Below are 18,028 nucleotides of genomic sequence, written 5' to 3'. Positions count from 1 at the left end.
TTATGAAGTCGATTAAAATGAAATACTTATTTCTATAACTTGGAGTACATAACAGACATTAAAAACAAGTTATCCCTATATTACATAGATTAATTAAATTTTAAATTATAATTAGGTAAGTCCGCTAGGCTAACTAAAAAATATTAAGGATAATTATGATAGATATGATAATTATGTGAGCGTGTTTCTTCTGAACTTAAGTATGAACACAAAATAAAACAATTGTTCCGGTAGTAGGTATTTTTAAGTTTTATTGTTTAAAATAAAGTAGGTGCAATAATAAACCCATAGTCATAATAATCAAAGTGTCGGACAAATCAAATACACCGAAATAGGAACATAAAAGTAATTTAAGAAATTAACAATTTTAAGAACGACCAGTTGAGAGGCTAATTTACTGTGACATTGACTATAATTAACTTGTGTATGTAAGCAATACTAGTTTTCAATCGTAGCTCTGCCCACGTGACAAGTTGATAAAATTTAACAAATTGAAATTCGTTATTAGCCGTTTAGGCGTTAAAAAAATAAAACAAAAATGATTAGAAAAATATTAACCTGAAGAATCACATATCAGACATACCTATCAGTACAAAGTCTCAAAAAAGGCCCTTTAGGCGTCGAAAAGAAAAATAAAAACGCTTAAAAAATTATTAACGCACCTATCAAAAATAAGATAAATCAGTCCAAAATCTCAAAAATTTACACAACTACACAAAAATTACACAACAATATATATACTTTGTTTGTAAATTTAAATTATGGTTATTATCTATAATAGTACCTATTATTTCTGTTCATTTGTTTTGTACAAAAAGAGGACGGTATTTGATTATAATACAAGTTCACAATAATAATAATTTTTTTCGTAAGTAGTAGGTTAACGCGCGCGCGTAAACAAACACGACGCGACGTTGCGTTCTGTGCTGTGACAGTCATAGTCCATCATGGTTGTCGTGATTGATGTAGATCGTTTCGATCGTTTTTTGTATTGTTTATTGTATCTTCTTCTTCCTAGTCGTATCCTCATGGCTGAGGGACGTGACCACCAAAATTTGCTTTTTGGGATAGGGCTCTCCACTTGTCTCTATTTTTGACCTGATGAAATGCCTCCTGGAACGTGCAGTCAGCAGCCTTGACAATCGCGTCTGTCCATCGTGTAGCCACTCTGCCTCTGCCTCTTTTCCCCTCTAATGGCCCAGCTAGTATGAGACTCTCAAGATTATTAGGCTCCCGGCGGGCTATGTGGCCAAAAAAGGCAAGTGATCGTTGTAGACAAAGCGTGGACAGGCGGGTGGTAATTTTGAGTTGCTGAAGTATAGACGTGTTGGTCCGGTGTGCGGTCCAAGGGATGCCGAGCATTTTACGCCAGCACCACATTTCAAAAGCGTCAATCTTAGCTCGAGTACGTGCTTTTAGTGTCCATGTCTCGGAGGCATATAAAAATATTGAAAAGATTAGGGAACGCATTAGTGTTATTTTTGTGCTACGATAGATGTTCTTATTCTTCCATATCTTTTCTAAGCGCCCAACCGCAGATTTAGCCATCTGAGCCCGTCGGACTGAGCCTCTCGCAGTTACCATTGTTGCTAATCAACGATCCCAGGTAGACAAACTCCTCTACGGGTTGGAGATCTTGTAGTAAGGATGTCTTTTGTATTTGGTTCAGCTTATCGACGTACATCAGTTTGGTTTTATTGCGATTGATTTGGAGGCCAAAGTCTCGACTAATCTTTTCGAGCCGCGCTAGAAGTTCAGCAAGTTTCACTTCGCAAGTACTTATAAGCGTGGTGTCGTCAGCGAACCTTAGGTTGTTGAGAAGGTATCCGTTAATTTTAATACCATCCTCCCAATCTTCCAACACTCGACGCATTATATATTCGCCTACGAGGTTGAACAGCTGTGGAGAGAGGATGCAACCCTGTCTGACACCACGCTCTGTAGCAAACGGCTCTGACAGATCATTGTCTAATCGCACCCTTGATCGACCTTCCAGATAGAGGTTTTGTACCAAAAATATGAGATGATCGGGGACGCCCAACTCTCTCATCACCTCCAGCATTTTGGACCAGACGATGCAGTCAAAGGCCTTAGCGTAATCCACAAAACAGAGTACTATTGGGACATTGAATTCTCTGCTCTTTTCTATCAGCTGACGGATGTTTAGGATTTGTTCTCGGGTACCCCTGCCCTTTACGAATCCCGCCTGCTCTTTGGATATCTGTCTAGTTATATAGTGTGCCAATCTGTTGTTTATAACATGGAGAAGAATCTTACTGGCGTGTGAAATTAGTGAGATGGTCCGATAATTTCCACACTTTTTAGTCCACCCTTTCTTATGTAGTGGTATCACGAGAGATTCTGTCCAATCGTCTGGCCACTGTCCTGTTCTCCATACTTTAAGACATATTGAATGCATTACTCTGATTCCAGACTTACCCAAGCTCTTAAGCACTTGTGCCTGTATACCATCTCCACCGCAAGCTTTTGTTTTGAGCTTATTTATAGCTGCTTCTACTTCATGGAGAACGATGTCGGGTTCTTTATCTGTAAAATCTAATCTAGTGTCAGGTTCATCAGCGTCATATTTGTACAGGTCTTGGCAGTAGTTCCTCCATCTTGTCATCGCTTGTTTCTTGTCTAAAATCAGGTTACCCTTTTCATCTTCTATGTTCCAAGATTTTGATTTTCGTTCCCGTGTGAGAATTTTCACCTTTTGGAACATGTCTCTTGGATGTAGGATATCAGAGTGTGTTTGTATATCTCTACATATGGAATTGATATATGCATTCTTGTCATGTCTACAGAGACGCTGTACTAGTGAGTCAAGTTCAGAATATCGCTGTTGTTCTTCCTTTGAACGAATTCCTCCAGTCTTTAGAGCCTTTCTTTGTGCGATTGCCTCCCAAGTGGTCATCCACTCAGATCTAGGGTGTTTTACTTTCCGTCCATTTGTGATTGTTCTAGTTGTCTCTTCTAATGCGGCCTTAAGCTGATTCCATGATGTATTGGCTGAGTCAAATGGGCAATACGTTTCACTGTCCAGTCAAGTTTGTAGTGTGTCCTCAAAAGCTTTCGCTTCTTGTGTTAGAAGAATATTTTTGGATGGTGGAGGCTTTGAAACTACTTTGAGGCGGACTCTGTATTGAGCTATTAACAGCTGATGGTCGCTGCCACAATCTGCACCCGGAAAAGTCTTTGAGAGAGTTATGCACGACTTCCATCTGCTGCTGATTAATATGAAGTCAATCTGATTTTTATGACCTGTTGGCGATCGCCATGTCCATAAGCGTCTTGGATGTTGTTTATATGCCGTGTTAGTTACGAATAGTCCTTTTTCAATGCAAAACTCTAACAACATCTCACCTCGACTGTTGCGGGCTCCTAAGCCGTATTCCCCAATAACATTCCTTAGGTGTTGATCATTATCAGTGTGCCCTATCTTAGCATTAAAGTCTCCCAGGATGATAGTACATTCCTTCTTTGGTAACGCTTTGCAGGTTAATTCTAGCTCGTGGTAAAATTCCTCCATCTCTTCTTCGGTGGCTACAGTGGTCGGCGCATAGACCTGTACAAAGTTAATTGGGTGTGGATGGGCTGAAATTTTTAAGGATATAATTCTATTGTTGATGGTATTATACCCCAATACCTTGTCTCGTAGCCAGCTAGCAACTATGAAGCCCACACCACTAAAACTATTGTCTTGCCTGTCAGAGTAGATTACCATATTTCCTTCAGGTGTGATGTGGTATCCGTTATCTTTGACATGGGTCTCACTCAATCCTAGTATAGCCAGATTATAGCGCTCCATCTCCGCTTCAACAACTTCGGTTTTTCCTGGCCTTAAAAGTCCACGGACATTCCAGGTTCCTATTGTTATTGCCCTTCCCTTGGGTGTTAGCTTGCTAGAGTAAGATGTTATGTTTCCAACAGTAGCAGAGTTTCTGCAAGCAGCCTGCTGGTTAACTGACCTGCAGTCGGTAGCCAATTTTACACCAGTCGGCCCGGAACTAAGCTGGCGCCGAGCGTTAGTCGGGTCGCATGACATCATATTATCTCTGGTGGCGTTCTTAATCATGGTGGTTTTCTTGGGATTATAGTCGCGGTAGTTTCCCGTTGCTTTCCGCGCTAGACTTTTTGAGGGTATTTAGTCCTCAAGGCCACTACTGCCTAGGAGTCAGGTTATCATATCCGCCGCCTGAGACTCGGCGTTGTTACTCGTTTAGCACCACCCGGGGGGTGTAGGGTAGTAAAAGGTAATTCCTACGGACGCGAGTAACCACCGCCCCCGTTTATTGTATCAAGTTTGATTAATTTTAAACATTGATTTAATTTGTAATCTAATTTTAATTGCCTGAAATGTAAAATCAGCGATATGCGATCAGTAGTTGGGAAAGGGTCCGGTGGCTTTAACACAGGTTATACTGTAACCTAGCTAAGCTGCCGGTTGCGATCTTAACATTCTAATATAAAAAACCATTGAAAATAAAATAATTTGCATGTTGTAATTGTCTAGATTAAGGTTTTTATGTTATCGAGCTGAATAAAAGTACATTATTATTATTATAAGTATGCCATCACAGTTACTATAAATCTTGTCAAGGGTGTCGATTTATGAATGAAGAAAGTCACCAAGTCAAGATTTTAAAAAAATCTCAGAACACTGTACAGTGTACAGCCTAGCCCATGACCCGGTAACCACTTGACGTTGAGTTTCGATGCACTTGTTTGGGCTATTTTCTCATTACCGTGGCTTTCTAATAGCGAAAGAATTATTTAAATTGGTTCGGTCTCGTAACTCGTAAGTTAAATAGTAATAAGCAAACGATTAAATATTTCGTCTCTACAATATTAGTAAGTATAGATATTTAAAAATACATTAGTCCCAACCCAATTCGCAGTCTAAACTCAGTCACTGATGGGCTTTTGTTTAAAATATACAATAGGTAAGTACTTATCAAAGAAAATCATATACGTAGGTATGTAGGTAGGGACATAGTAGTTAATACAATCGATCCAAAATACTTTTAGACAGGTAAGTATATAAACAGTTCAACAACAAACAGGACACTGGACGTCAGGATAATGATCGTAAATTGCATATTTATTTGTAAATAAATATGCTGCACCAGAAAAATGAAGATTTATATAGCGATTTTATGTTCTTTCGTTTCATAGGTAGAACAAAATGATTTGTAATAATATTGATATTATTCTTGGTCGTTGCACCACAATTAAAACATTTTTTTTGTATTACAAAATGGGTCGACGGCCAAGGCCATTTTATTTTGTCTTTAAAATAGTTTTTAAAATCACTTTTAAAAAAAAAACGATCTACATCAATCACGACAACCATTGACACGACAATCTAACACTGAAAGAATTTTTCAAATCGGACCAGTAGTTCCTGAGATAAGCGCGTTCAAATAAGCCCTTTCAAATAATTTCCCTCCGTTTTTTCCACATTTTCCTCTATTCTTCTATATCTTCGCTCCTATTATTCTTAGCGTGATAAAATATTGCTTATAGCCTTCCTCGATAAATGGGCTATCTAACACTGAAAGAATTTTTCAAATCGGACTAGTAGTTCCTGAGATTAACGCGTTCAAACAAACAAACAACCTCTCCTGCTTTATAATATTGAAGTGTAGATAACATTTTTACTACTTTTCTTACTATTCTACTACTATTTTTCGAAAATGTGTCAAATAACTACCTAATTGCAATATCGACATTGCATCGATTCGATATATTTGTTCCTGTTTTCCTGAAATACAGTTACAGATTTGATCATTATTCTGAATGATCGTCATTATGTTTTTAGGGCTATTCAGGAAAAAGACGTTCAGGAAAATGAGGAATTCACTAAATTCGTTTATAATTAAGTATTGATATAAAGAAAATTATTAAGAACTTAGAAATGTTGCGGGCCTTTATAACTTGGTATAAAAAAAGTAGTGAAAAACAGACAAATGTTGGCACACATCGAGAAATGTAAATGACGTCTTATTTGGAAATTTTTGTAGAACGTATTTCAAAGAGAGAGAGAGAGCATAAAACGAAGACCTCTATCCACACCAAAACACTGCGATCAAATAAAGTGAGCCAGCAGATTTTATCGCAAAATAGGTTTCAACCCGTCACGTTGAGTATATCGGCAAGGCATTCAAAACAAACAATGCGCAGGACAATGACGCGAATTTTATGAACATTTTAAAAATATAATTTTTAGTTATTTAATGTAAGTTGATGTGTTATTTGTTGGTATCGGATTCTTCTCTTCTTTATCTTCAAATTAACATTAAATTTTTAATCCTTTCTAGCTCATTTTTTTTATAAATAATAAATTGTGAGCGGCAGTATCGAAACGACACGCAAAAATTTCATAATGTGGTACTTTTTTTTATAATAACTTTTGAAATAATAACTCTACTTTCAAATAGTTTTAGCAGCATTTTTGTAAGTTAATTAGACATTGAAATGTGTAATGTTACATCAAATTTACGAAGGCGTTGTGAACCCAACTTTGAAGACATGAATTTAGTCTCTCTCAAATATTCGCCCCACTACACAATATTTATACCACAAGCGTCATTACGTCCGCGCTGGCCGGCAAAAAATATAAACAAAAACATGCCCTTGCATGTCGCGTGCGGACTCCGCCCCCTCGCCTCTGTCACCCCCGCGTTTCCTCTGGGACGATGTCGTTTTGTGGGACGTAATTAAATCACACATTAGAATTGATAAAAACTTTATTATATACAGGAATCCACATTATCGGCGTGTTATACATAAACAAAGTATCGAATATACGCCACCGATATACGGCGCACAGTAGCGACCTCCAAAATTCGCGCGCCAAATAGCGGAACTAAGAAATACGCCGAAAAGCACTCCGGTGACAAAACAACGTCCATGCCAATATTTCACCCAGCCATTGTACTAACCTTAACACTACTTCTGGCTAAATTTGAGAGATAGTCAATCTTGCGTCCGTATACAGGATGCAACAAGTCAGTCGGACGCAATATCATCGGTAAAAACCGCCATGTAGGACGTAATATCAACTCCGGGGTGGAAATATATATATATATATATATATATATATATATATATATATATATATATATATATATATATATATATATATATATATATAAAACTCAAAGGTGACTGACTGATTGACATGGTGATCTATCAACGCACAGCCCAAACCACTGGACGGATCGGGCTGAAATTTGGCATGCAGGTAGATGTTATGACGTAGGCATCCGCTAAGAAAGGATTTTGATCAATTCCAACCCCAAGGGGTTCAAATAGGGGATGAAAGTTTGTATATAATCTTGTAATACTTCTTAACGCGAGCGAAGCCGCGGGCAAAAGCTCGTTATTAATATAAAGTACAGAGTACAATTACCTTAAATAACGTACAATATTTTATTATAAAGTACAGATGGCAACCCTAGTTATGACTTATATCACAGTCCTTTGGACGCATCCTGGATGCTGTGAAAAGCTTGTTTTATAAACTCAAAAAAAATACAACTAGGACGGATTTAAAATGTAAAAAAATAAAAAGTACAGTATTATTATGTTTGTGGCACTTAAGGCACTCAAACTTTGTTTTAAGATTTTCTAGAAACTCGACTGCTCATCAAAATTTCGCAGAAACGACGCGACGGCCTTGCCGAAACTTCGACGTGCGTTTGACCCTAGACTTCTGTATAATATGTCTTGTAAATGTGTATAATATAAATATGTTGTATAACATTACACATACCACAAACGAAATAAAAGCAACATTAGTTAATTAATTGCAAATTAGAATATTATTCAAATTTATTCAAATGTTTGGCGCCAACATTTTATTATCGACTTGATCTATGAGTGAAAGAAGCTGCAAGTCCATTCGGAGTTGTTTTACCTGCGACAAGACTCCTACGTGGAGGACATAAGGATGAAACTACGACGTGATATACAAATATAATAAAGTGAGAACGTCGCATAGGCAGGCGCGTCGAAAAACATTAAGCATTTTGAAACGTTCGCAAATATGAAATAACTTATGTAACTGCGGGTTATCATTACCTGTACAATATATAAATAACTAGAGATCATAATGTGAATGATATAAAGTCAAAATTGGCAAGTGAACTTTTGTGTGGGACCGATGATATCCCCTTCTATTTTGTTATGCTAAGTACTCATATACGGTTTTGCTCGATAGTTTTACTCCGAATCGAAGGAAATGACATATTTGACATATTTAATTCCATCGAGCCGGCTCGAAGCGAGCCTTCGAGCTGTCAGTGTTGCGGTCCACACGGGGGTTATTGCTCGATTTGGAGTACTTAGCAGTGGCGGATTTACCAATAGGCTAAGTAGGCTGGAGCCTAGGGCGGCAGATTTAGAGGGGCGGCAAATTTAGCCCCATTTTTTTTTATCTTACAGAAATAAAAAATTCCACCAAAAACATTTCTTCCGAGACGACCACATATTAGGTTAACGGTTTACCCTGTGAAAAATATATGTGATCTCATGTAGATCCAAGCTTCTGAATCTACACGGCTTAACTCTACTGACTCTAACTTAAACAAATTCTACATACCAGTAAATATGTATGGCATCTCCGTTTCGCTACCGCACAGGGTGAAACCTTGTGTGGTCGTCTCAGCAAAAATTTTCAAAAAATGTTTTTGTTGGGATATGATTGTGAACTAAATAAACTAACGTATTGAATTTCAAAGGTCTGTTATAGGGGCGAAAAAAATTGAATAGCCTACAGGCGGCAAATTTGTAAATCTGCCACTGGTACTTAGCATTACTTTGTTGGACTTTACTTCCCTTTTAAAACTTTAAAGAATCGTCCTTTATTTTTTTGCAGAGATTTTATACTTCACAAGTTAAATAATAATAGATAATGATAGAAGTATGTATAATAATATTATACAATAATTATTATTGGTGTATTGTTTCTGCCATCATTATTACTATTCTGAATTAATTAGCCATTATAATTGATTGCTGAGATTCTTAAAATGTACAAGGAAAAGTAAAACTAGATTGATAATATCAAATAAGAAATATTTTTATATTATTTTCTTATTTAAAACCGGTTGCATTTTTATATTTAAATAGTTTTATATGAAAACTATGTTGTCCTCTGCTATTTCTTTATATATTGATTAGGTTAGGTTAGTATTTTAGACTAAAATTAGATTCCACGTATGTCAAAAAGAATGATCGGGTCGGTAATATTTTAGCAAAATATTTTTAGCTTATTATTTGTGATGGCAACAAAAATTTTTTGTTTGTTTTTTTTCTAAGCTCTTGTCTATTTAATTGATAATGCGTTCGATGTTTAATTTCTCAACGGATAAACTCTCTTCGTAATCTGTATTTCGACACGTTTAGTTTTGTAAGGTAGCGAAATAGTACTAGAATCACACTACGTACGTGCCGCGTTATGATGATATGGCGTAATCACGATAAATGGCATATGATTAATTGAGTTTAATTATTATTAAAGCTAATTAACATAGTATAATAATGAATTATAGTATAGCATAATAATTTTATTATGTGTACTTACTACATGTTGGTTTGCAAAATTGTGCTAAGGTTCGCTTATCGTGCGAGCATTGTAATGTTTCTGGGATAACAGTTAATCCATAATATAAATCGAAGAGGCAATTAAGGCTAAACTCATGTCATAAAACTTTATCATTTATTAAGTACGTCATTATTTAAATGGGGATACTTGAGTCACGGAAGTTACAGACCTGTCTATATCAGTTTCCTAGACCCATTGTAATTTGCACCCAATACCCATACAAATAACCCCATCCCAAACATCTTATGGCGGCTGTACACAGTACACACTCGTGACTCGACGAGAGGCTCTCGCCGAGATCCTGGGCCGTACATGCTTGCTCAGGGGCCGTACCACGAAACCGTTTTGAGACTCAATCTACCGAGAATGCCGCGTCCTAAATTAACAAACGAGAAATGACGTTGCTAGATTGGGACTAGGCATTCTCGTTCGATTGTTTGAGTCTCAAAACGGTTTCGTAGTAGGCATCCTGGTTTTCCTCGCGAGAGCCAACGAGACGAGGACGAGAGCTCCCGGTGGCCGGTGTACACACTCGCGCTCGGCATGTCTCGGGGTGTCTCGACGAGTGTGCTATGTGTACAACCGCCATTATATTGGTTCTTATCTAAGTATCTGACATATTTATATCGAAAAATCTGGTGAAAATCCTGTCAAAAAATTTAAGAAACCTTAATCGATACAAAGCTAAATCGTGGAGAGGTGATTGAGAAATAAACTAATATTCTAATTTATAATATTAGTAAGTATAACACCATTAAAATAATGATGGTGATGATGATTGTGGCCCAGAAAGTTATTGTTGTCCGCCATTTCCCCGTAAAATTGCAGGAAAACTAGTTAATGTGGCGCCAGACACCGCCATATTATGCAAATGCGTTACATCAGCTCATCACATTCTCCAACGTCGCAATATTATACCGAATTATAATAAAAAGATATCATCATTTATTTATAGACACTTCTATTTTTTAATTCTAGTAATTTCGAGTTCCGTGAAGTACCTACTTACTTAGTATTTAATTTTTATGCATATGTAGCTACATGAGGCTACGCTTGCGAAAATAATGAAAAACTTACGTTACACACAACAGACAAATTTTAAAAAATGCTCTACGTCGTGCATTTTCGGAATTAAAAGAGCTCATCCTCATCAGATTACGAATAATACCAAACCAATACTTGTCCAAAAGGCTTTTCAACAATTTATATCTCATTTGTCACTGGCTTCATGATTTGGACCTTAGCTAGATTTGATCTAATAATTTAGGAATTATTACATTATTCCTGTTTCTTCAGTTTGCGTTAAAATTGCATCTTTTAGTTGCTTGCTTAGTTTTCCAAGTGTATCAGTCGTCTCGGTGACATATGACGCCTACAAGAAACACGAGCTAAGTGTTTTCCCTGTGCAGTTGGTTAACGGTTTTTCCAAGGCAACCGCGTTTCGCAATCTACACCGCTTTCCTTGACTTTTCAGGTTTTCCTAGAGTTCTATCGATAGATCATTTGCCGGATTATGTAAACGAGTAAGGCTAAGTTGTCGGAATTAGATTTCATAGTAACTAACATAATGAATGTAAATGTGTGTCTGGCTGACAGTCTTATTTTTTTGGAGGTACGGCAGTGCCCCCGTCAAGACGAGCCAAGCGAAGTGCAAGGGCACTACCTACCTTTTCTGGCAACGTTTCATGTAAATTTTTTCGCCTAAAGTCCTTTTTTGTGTTCCTTGATAGGACGGAGAATTTTAACCCCAAAATGTACGATTCCCGTACGATATACGAATTCCGGCGCTACAAAGTTTCCGAAAAAGTTTAAATATAATTCAATGTATACTGAAGTTAAGAATTATATAGAATTACAGACCAAACGTTTTAAGCACTAGAGAAAATCTAGCTAATGAATGACCATTTACTGTTGTCACAGAACGCATTCATTGTTGTTATGTCATATTGTTATTGTTGTCACATATGTTTATTAAATAATAATAATAATAACCTCAAGTTATAAAACACCTATAAAGTCATGTAACATAAAGTAAGTGTTTTGTAATAGCTAACAAAGTATTCTCACATCGGTGTTAGAAGAATACCTTCATTTCTCAACCTGAATTAAAAATCTTTTCTCCGCACGTTCGTTCAATTGAAAAAAAAATTGTTTTGTTGGATTCAAATTATGTATTTGAAAATGGGCCCCTTTATTTTTTTTATTACACCTTTTGAAATCTTCCTTTTTTTTGGTGCTTGTATTTTTTTTCCAGGTACTCACTAAAACCAAATTATTCTCTCTAAAGTCATTTAATTAAGAGCTATCAAGTCTTTGCTCATAGAGTACCTGAATCTCCTACTTTTTTTTATAATGATTATCGTCATATTAAAGCTCTTTATGGTTCAATTTTTGTTTCTCTCGGAAACTCCATAAGACTTTGGTACGGCTACGGTACAGATTGTAGTCTAGATTATAGAAGAGTGGATATTCTATGTTTAATCCCTAGGGGTTTAAAATCTACACTTTCAACTACTACCCTTAATGTACCTTTGTTATGAGGGCGGGGGTTAAAAATCTAGGAATGCACAGTCTAGGGCCCAGTCGTATGGCGCAAACGTTCATTCTGAAAGCGTCAATGAATAATGGTATTAATACATAAGGACAATACACAATGTACAGTAAAACAAGGTTGTCACGAGTCCGACGTCGGTTTCCACTGGCGACGTGATCCGAATACATAACCCTGTACCAGGGCTGACCACTGGGACTTTTTTATGACCAAATTAGAGAGCCTCCTAATTTGAGGCTCTAAAAAGAGTTAGGTGTGCCTGTCTTATATTTTTCTTGGCATAGGAGTTAGGACTATCTCCAACGCTATGAGGTTCATACAACTATTGATATTAGGACGTTGCTTCTATTATTTTTTTCTAACTGCAAAAATCGCATTGTACTTGCTATAAACTTAAGAATAGCATTCACCTTAGGGACGGAATATGATAAAAAGGACGTAAAAAGACAGTCCTCGACCTCGAGGTCCGAGAACTGAGACCCAATGAGTCAAACAAGGCACAGTTTATCATGTTACATAATGTTATATTAAATTTGAAATAGGATTTTATACGATATTACATTAATTTTTGTTGGCAACCCTGAACAGTATCCATTGTGACCCCCCTCGTCTACTGCACCGAGCATCGGTTACAGACCTCTGATGTAATGTCACACCGACAGTTTAGACGCGATTAGTGAGACTACTAACAGCTGTAGCAATACAATTTACATGGAAAACTGCAAAGACGGGGAAATTGTGTTGTTACAAAACATTATATTTATATAAAATTACTAGCTGTCCCGGCAAACGTTTCTTTGTCATATAAAGTATTTCGCCTGTATTATTTTATTGAAGTGACTAAATAAGTATGTCACCATGGCAACGTCCATCGCTATCCCGTCGTACAAACAATGGTCGCCATCAGTCGCGAGTTGTAATAATTTACTATTATTTATTCAACAAATGCACCTATCAATATAAAAAGTACCCAGTAGCCGATTCTCAGACCCACTAAATATGCATGTAAAATTTGGTTAAAATCAGTAAAGCCGTTTCGGAGGAGTGCGCGGCCTAACATTGTGACACGAGAATTTTATATATAAGATATTATTAATGTTACAAAACAAGTTCAACTAGAGGTGTTGCTAAATGAAAATTAAAATTCGCATTTTCGTGCGAAAAAAAGCAAAAAGCGTGAAGATGAACCCAACGAAATCGTAATGTATTTATGGGAAATGTGAAAAACTTTTTGAGAGATTTTCAATTTTTCACTGTAAAACAACCTGCCTATGTTATAGCTTAAAATTGTTTTCTTGTATTTATTTGCTAAGATATTCATGTGTAAGTTTAACTTAAGGCTTTAGCACTTGGATTCAAATATCAAAATTCAAAATTTATTAATTAAGTATATTACTTACGAAAACAATAATTTCTACCCTCGATACTTTAGGCTTAAATTCAAACGTTTGGCAACATAGAAGCATTCGAAATGTGAAAATGCAAGTAACTGCCTCAAAGCAGTTAAGCTTACACCGCACAGTTTGAACAAAGAGTAACGTTTGTTTTTCTTTTATTTTATGTTGATAAACACGAAGACGGATTTGCATACGGTAAGTCCTGTGTGATTAGTAGACGCGTGTGTAGAGTAGATATACTAGGCTAGCCTAAGCTAGAATTTCATATGAGGCCTAAAGCAATAAGATATTACATGAATTACAGTAAACAAGGTGGTAATTAGGATGAACGGACAAAGTGAAATTATAGGTTCTTGTTGTCAACATGGAATTCTAAAAAGAGCTAAGAAGCTGACAAAACGATTGGTATCCGAAATAAACCAAAACGGAGCGGCAAAATTAGTTTTATATAAGGTTTGTAAACTACTCGAGGGCAAAAAATTTGACTTGTTGGATGCCGGAATGAAATAATATTTTTCCTGGAAACAGCTCTGTTGCGCGGTTAAATTTCACTAAGCTCTTATTGCAGTGTTTCGCCAGTAGGTCACTGGGCCAATGCTCGAAATAGTCAATTGCTGTTTGTTAATTTGGACTGGATCAATACTGGGATAAAGCCATATTTTAAGTTCTGACTCATCCTCAATATTCATTGTTAGATGACACAATATCTAGTTGTATGAAGTACATAATAATTATGATACTTGTTTGCTAGTTTTACATGCAATGTAATCAATTTAGTATATGAGTTTAAATATATAGAGTAATCTTGAATTCTGATTAACTTTTTTTTTCCTCAATTGAACTATTTACCACGTTTATTTGATAGTCGAGGTCATTAAAAAAATCGCAGATCTAAAGTCGCAACTCGCACTAGTTAGAAACGCGGTCTTTAAATAAGTGGGGTCTAATATTTTTTTTCAATCGTCGCGGCTCGCGGACAGTGACCGGCCATTACCGCTGGTTTCTAGAAAACACCTCGCCTCGCCTTCCGGCGAAGGCATCCTCACATTGTTAATCGCTCGTATTGAACTTAAGCTGTGAGAAATTATTATTGTTATCGCCTCAGAATACTTTAAATTCCTTCATAGTTGTGGAGTATTTAAAATCAGATGCTTCATTTGCGATTTTCACTTGCTATTACCAGATTAGAATGCTTTAGGATGTGATCATTTATATTTGGGTATGCAACATTTTTATTTGTCACGCGTTTTTCACTACAGCGATGCTTAGTTGCTTACGTCATATATGCAGATCCATTCCAAAAAGCCGAAATAGCATTTTGATCTTATAGTTCACAATTCACGTACCCAGTAAAATGAGAGCGAAATTATTTTCAAAAGCAAGCTTATAAGTGGAGCAATGCCGGTCAAAAGCAACTTATCGCGGGTTCAAACTATCCCCATACAGTTAAACTGCCTCGTTTTATGGCTTTTAATAAATGCTGAGCTGGCGCCGCGCCAAACCAATTAATATCGATGCCGTAAAATAAATTATAAACTATTAAACCTGACTATAACGTCTAATTGCTAAATGAATGTTATTGCTAGTAATGTGTTTAGGAATTACCTGAGAGCCAACTAACAGGTTCTTTCCATGGCGGACTAAATAAAAGCGTTATACTACCTAGCAGAGGATTTTCAATTGCCGTTCGACATGGATATGAAACTTATCCCTTGCCTATTGGTCATTGTTGACTCGCGCCTACACCAGTTGGAACTTGATTTTATCCGATATCTAAGTCTAACGGCATTGTTATTTAGGCCCCAGAAAGTAAAAAAAACGGCACTAGTAGTCAGATGACGAAAGCGTTTGTGGTGATATTGATCTTAGAATAAGATGCTATCATTCCAGACCCTTAGCACTCCCATGTAGCTCGCAAATCAATACATCCAACTTTAATTGAATGTTCAACTAAGCAATATCTCTCTTTTGTTTCTAGGTAGAGAAACCCGTAACGGAGGGATTGTCACACAGAACGAGGGACCAGTGGGAGATCGACAGATCCTCGCTCAAGTTCGTCAGAAAACTAGGACATGGGCAGTTCGGTGAAGTGTGGGAGGGCCTGTGGAATAACACCACCCCCGTTGCCATTAAGACGCTCAAATCCGGGACGATGGATCCGAAGGATTTCCTGGCTGAGGCGCAAATCATGAAGAAGTTGAGACACGGCAAACTGATACAGTTGTATGCCGTGTGCACGCTGGAGGAACCGATCTATATTATCACGGAGTTGATGAAGAATGGCTCCCTTTTGGAGTATTTGCAAGGTATGTTGGTTGTTGCAATTAAATAGTTTTCAATTAAGTAATTTGAAATAGAAGTATGTATCTGTATTATCTGTATTTGGACGAAAGGACGTACAGAATTTCGAGCGTATGGTGTGTTCTATGCGCCGTGCGCGCAGCGTGCAACATCAAAAATCTGTCAACATTTTGTAAACAATGATAGCGCGTACAAAGCGGCGAATGCAATTAAAACTTCTCAAATACAGTAATTTTTAAGTTATCATAAAGGTTCTGATAGCAACATAACTCCTATCGGACTATAATATGGCTTTTTGTAACATTCCCACCCGTTCATTCTAGGTAAAGGACGAGGCCTCAAACTGCAACTGCTGATCGACATGGCGGCTCAAATCGCCGCCGGCATGGCTTTCCTCGAATCCCAGAACTACATCCATCGGGACCTCGCCGCCAGAAACGTGCTGGTCGCAGAGCCCACCGTAGTCAAGATCGCCGACTTTGGACTCGCTAGATTAATTAAGGCAAGTGGATTTCTTATAATATAGTCGCGGAGATGGTGAAAAATGAGCCTATAGTCTTTCGGACAAAGATTAAGGCTGGGACACGCTATTGGTAGATGAGTGAACAGACATATTATTAGTCTGGAATTTATAGGTTGCAATCTGACACGCTATCGATAGATAATATTGTAACGTGCCCAAAATGCCTTTTCCAGTTTTAAAGCGATTTGAAAGTCGCACGCGGCCCTTAGCACGGTTTTGACTTCAAAGAACAACACTGGAGGAAAAGGCAATGCGTTGCGAATTTTTCGAAAATGTTAATAATTTCATCGGCTCTTATAAGAGCCGAAAAATCTCCTAGTTTATAAACTAGGAGATTTTTTGCGTAATTTTTCGTTCAGCACGATACGTAAAGGAGGTTAGGCATGACCCAGTAGGAATAAGCACCAATCGGTCATTACGATAACCAAGTACGAGCGTACACGTTTACAACTACACTGGAACTGCGCCATTTCCCTTTGAGGTTAATCACTATGGGTGGCAAACCTCACTTGCGGCTAGTTAATGGTTACTAACAATGTACACGGAGAAAAGTGTCACTTGTTAGCCGATGGGGACGGAAGGTCGGTTTTTGGTTGAAGCCGAAGCCGACTTGACGGTCTTCGAGACGCAAGTTCAAAATATTGATATAGAAACACGGACAGATTTTAGGGATTAAGTGGTAAAGTAGCAGATTTTCTGTCTATTCTTAGATCACACAGTGCAGTTTGACTACAAGTAATTTTTTTGTTCAAATATTTAAAAACAGAAGTACATTTATTGTTTACCAGCTGTCCCGGTAAACTTCGTGTCACTTTAAAACCTTCCCTGAGCTTCTACGAATATTTTAAGACTAAAATCAGCCCAATCCGTTCAGCCGTTTTCGAGTTTTAGCGCGACTAACACATTTGAAAATCCATTTTTATATATAAGATAGATATTTACTGTAAACCAGACAAAATTATAAAATTTTGGTATGTAGGAGTTTGTTTAACGTCAACGTTTGTTATCTCAAAAATAAACTAAAGTTAGGCCGAATAATAGTCATTCTATTTGGGCCGAAAGTGGCCGAAGCCAAAGCTAGAGTCGGACTCTATTAGCTGATGTGTTTCTAATACGGACCCAAATGACGAAATGATGAAGTGAAAACGACCCGATGATTATGTTAATGATCTCGTTTTTATCGACGGCAAATATAGAATTAATGACTTTTGAGAATCGGACTTCGTTTGATACGAGCTGACATGTGAAGTGAAAGTTTGCCTGGCTAGATTCCTAAGTAGTCTAGGTCTTTAGGCGTTGTAAGGCTAAGGTTGTTTTTTGAACACTTATAAGTTGGTAATCAACATGATTGCTTTTTTTGACAATAGTCTAATATATAAAAATAAGTCGGGTATTCCTTCCTGACGCTATAACTCCAGAACGCACGAACCGATTTCCACGATTTTGCATTCGTTGGAAAGGTCTCGGGCTCCGTGAGGTCTATAGAAAAAAAATATCAGAAAAAAACTTCAAGAGAAAAGCAGGAAAAGAGGGAAAATCATTTTATAGCACTTTTATTTGACGGTCAAGCAATCTTCCATCAGAAACTGTGGCAAAAAATTTTAGAACTGTTCTAAACTTTGTCTACAGTTAACTGATTAAAT

The 18,028-nt window shown here is 37.2% G+C and overlaps 1 protein-coding gene across 2 annotated transcripts in view; it reads left to right on the top strand.

Moving 5' to 3' along the window:
* The window catches only part of LOC121737377 (tyrosine-protein kinase Src42A), a 91,528-nt gene that overhangs the window by 70,206 nt on the left and 3,294 nt on the right, over window positions 1–18,028 (top strand). For both annotated transcript variants that reach the window (XM_042129048.1, XM_042129047.1), the window contains exons 4-5: window positions 15,540–15,867; window positions 16,186–16,364. In XM_042129048.1, coding sequence (XP_041984982.1) covers window positions 15,540–15,867; window positions 16,186–16,364 — 507 coding nt within the window. The remainder of the gene's footprint in view (window positions 1–15,539; window positions 15,868–16,185; window positions 16,365–18,028) is intronic.

Source organism: Aricia agestis, chromosome 20 (assembly GCF_905147365.1).
Source record: "Aricia agestis chromosome 20, ilAriAges1.1, whole genome shotgun sequence".
NCBI classification, from domain to species: Eukaryota; Metazoa; Arthropoda; class Insecta; order Lepidoptera; family Lycaenidae; genus Aricia; species Aricia agestis.
This window is presented reverse-complemented; position numbering and strand designations above follow the sequence as displayed.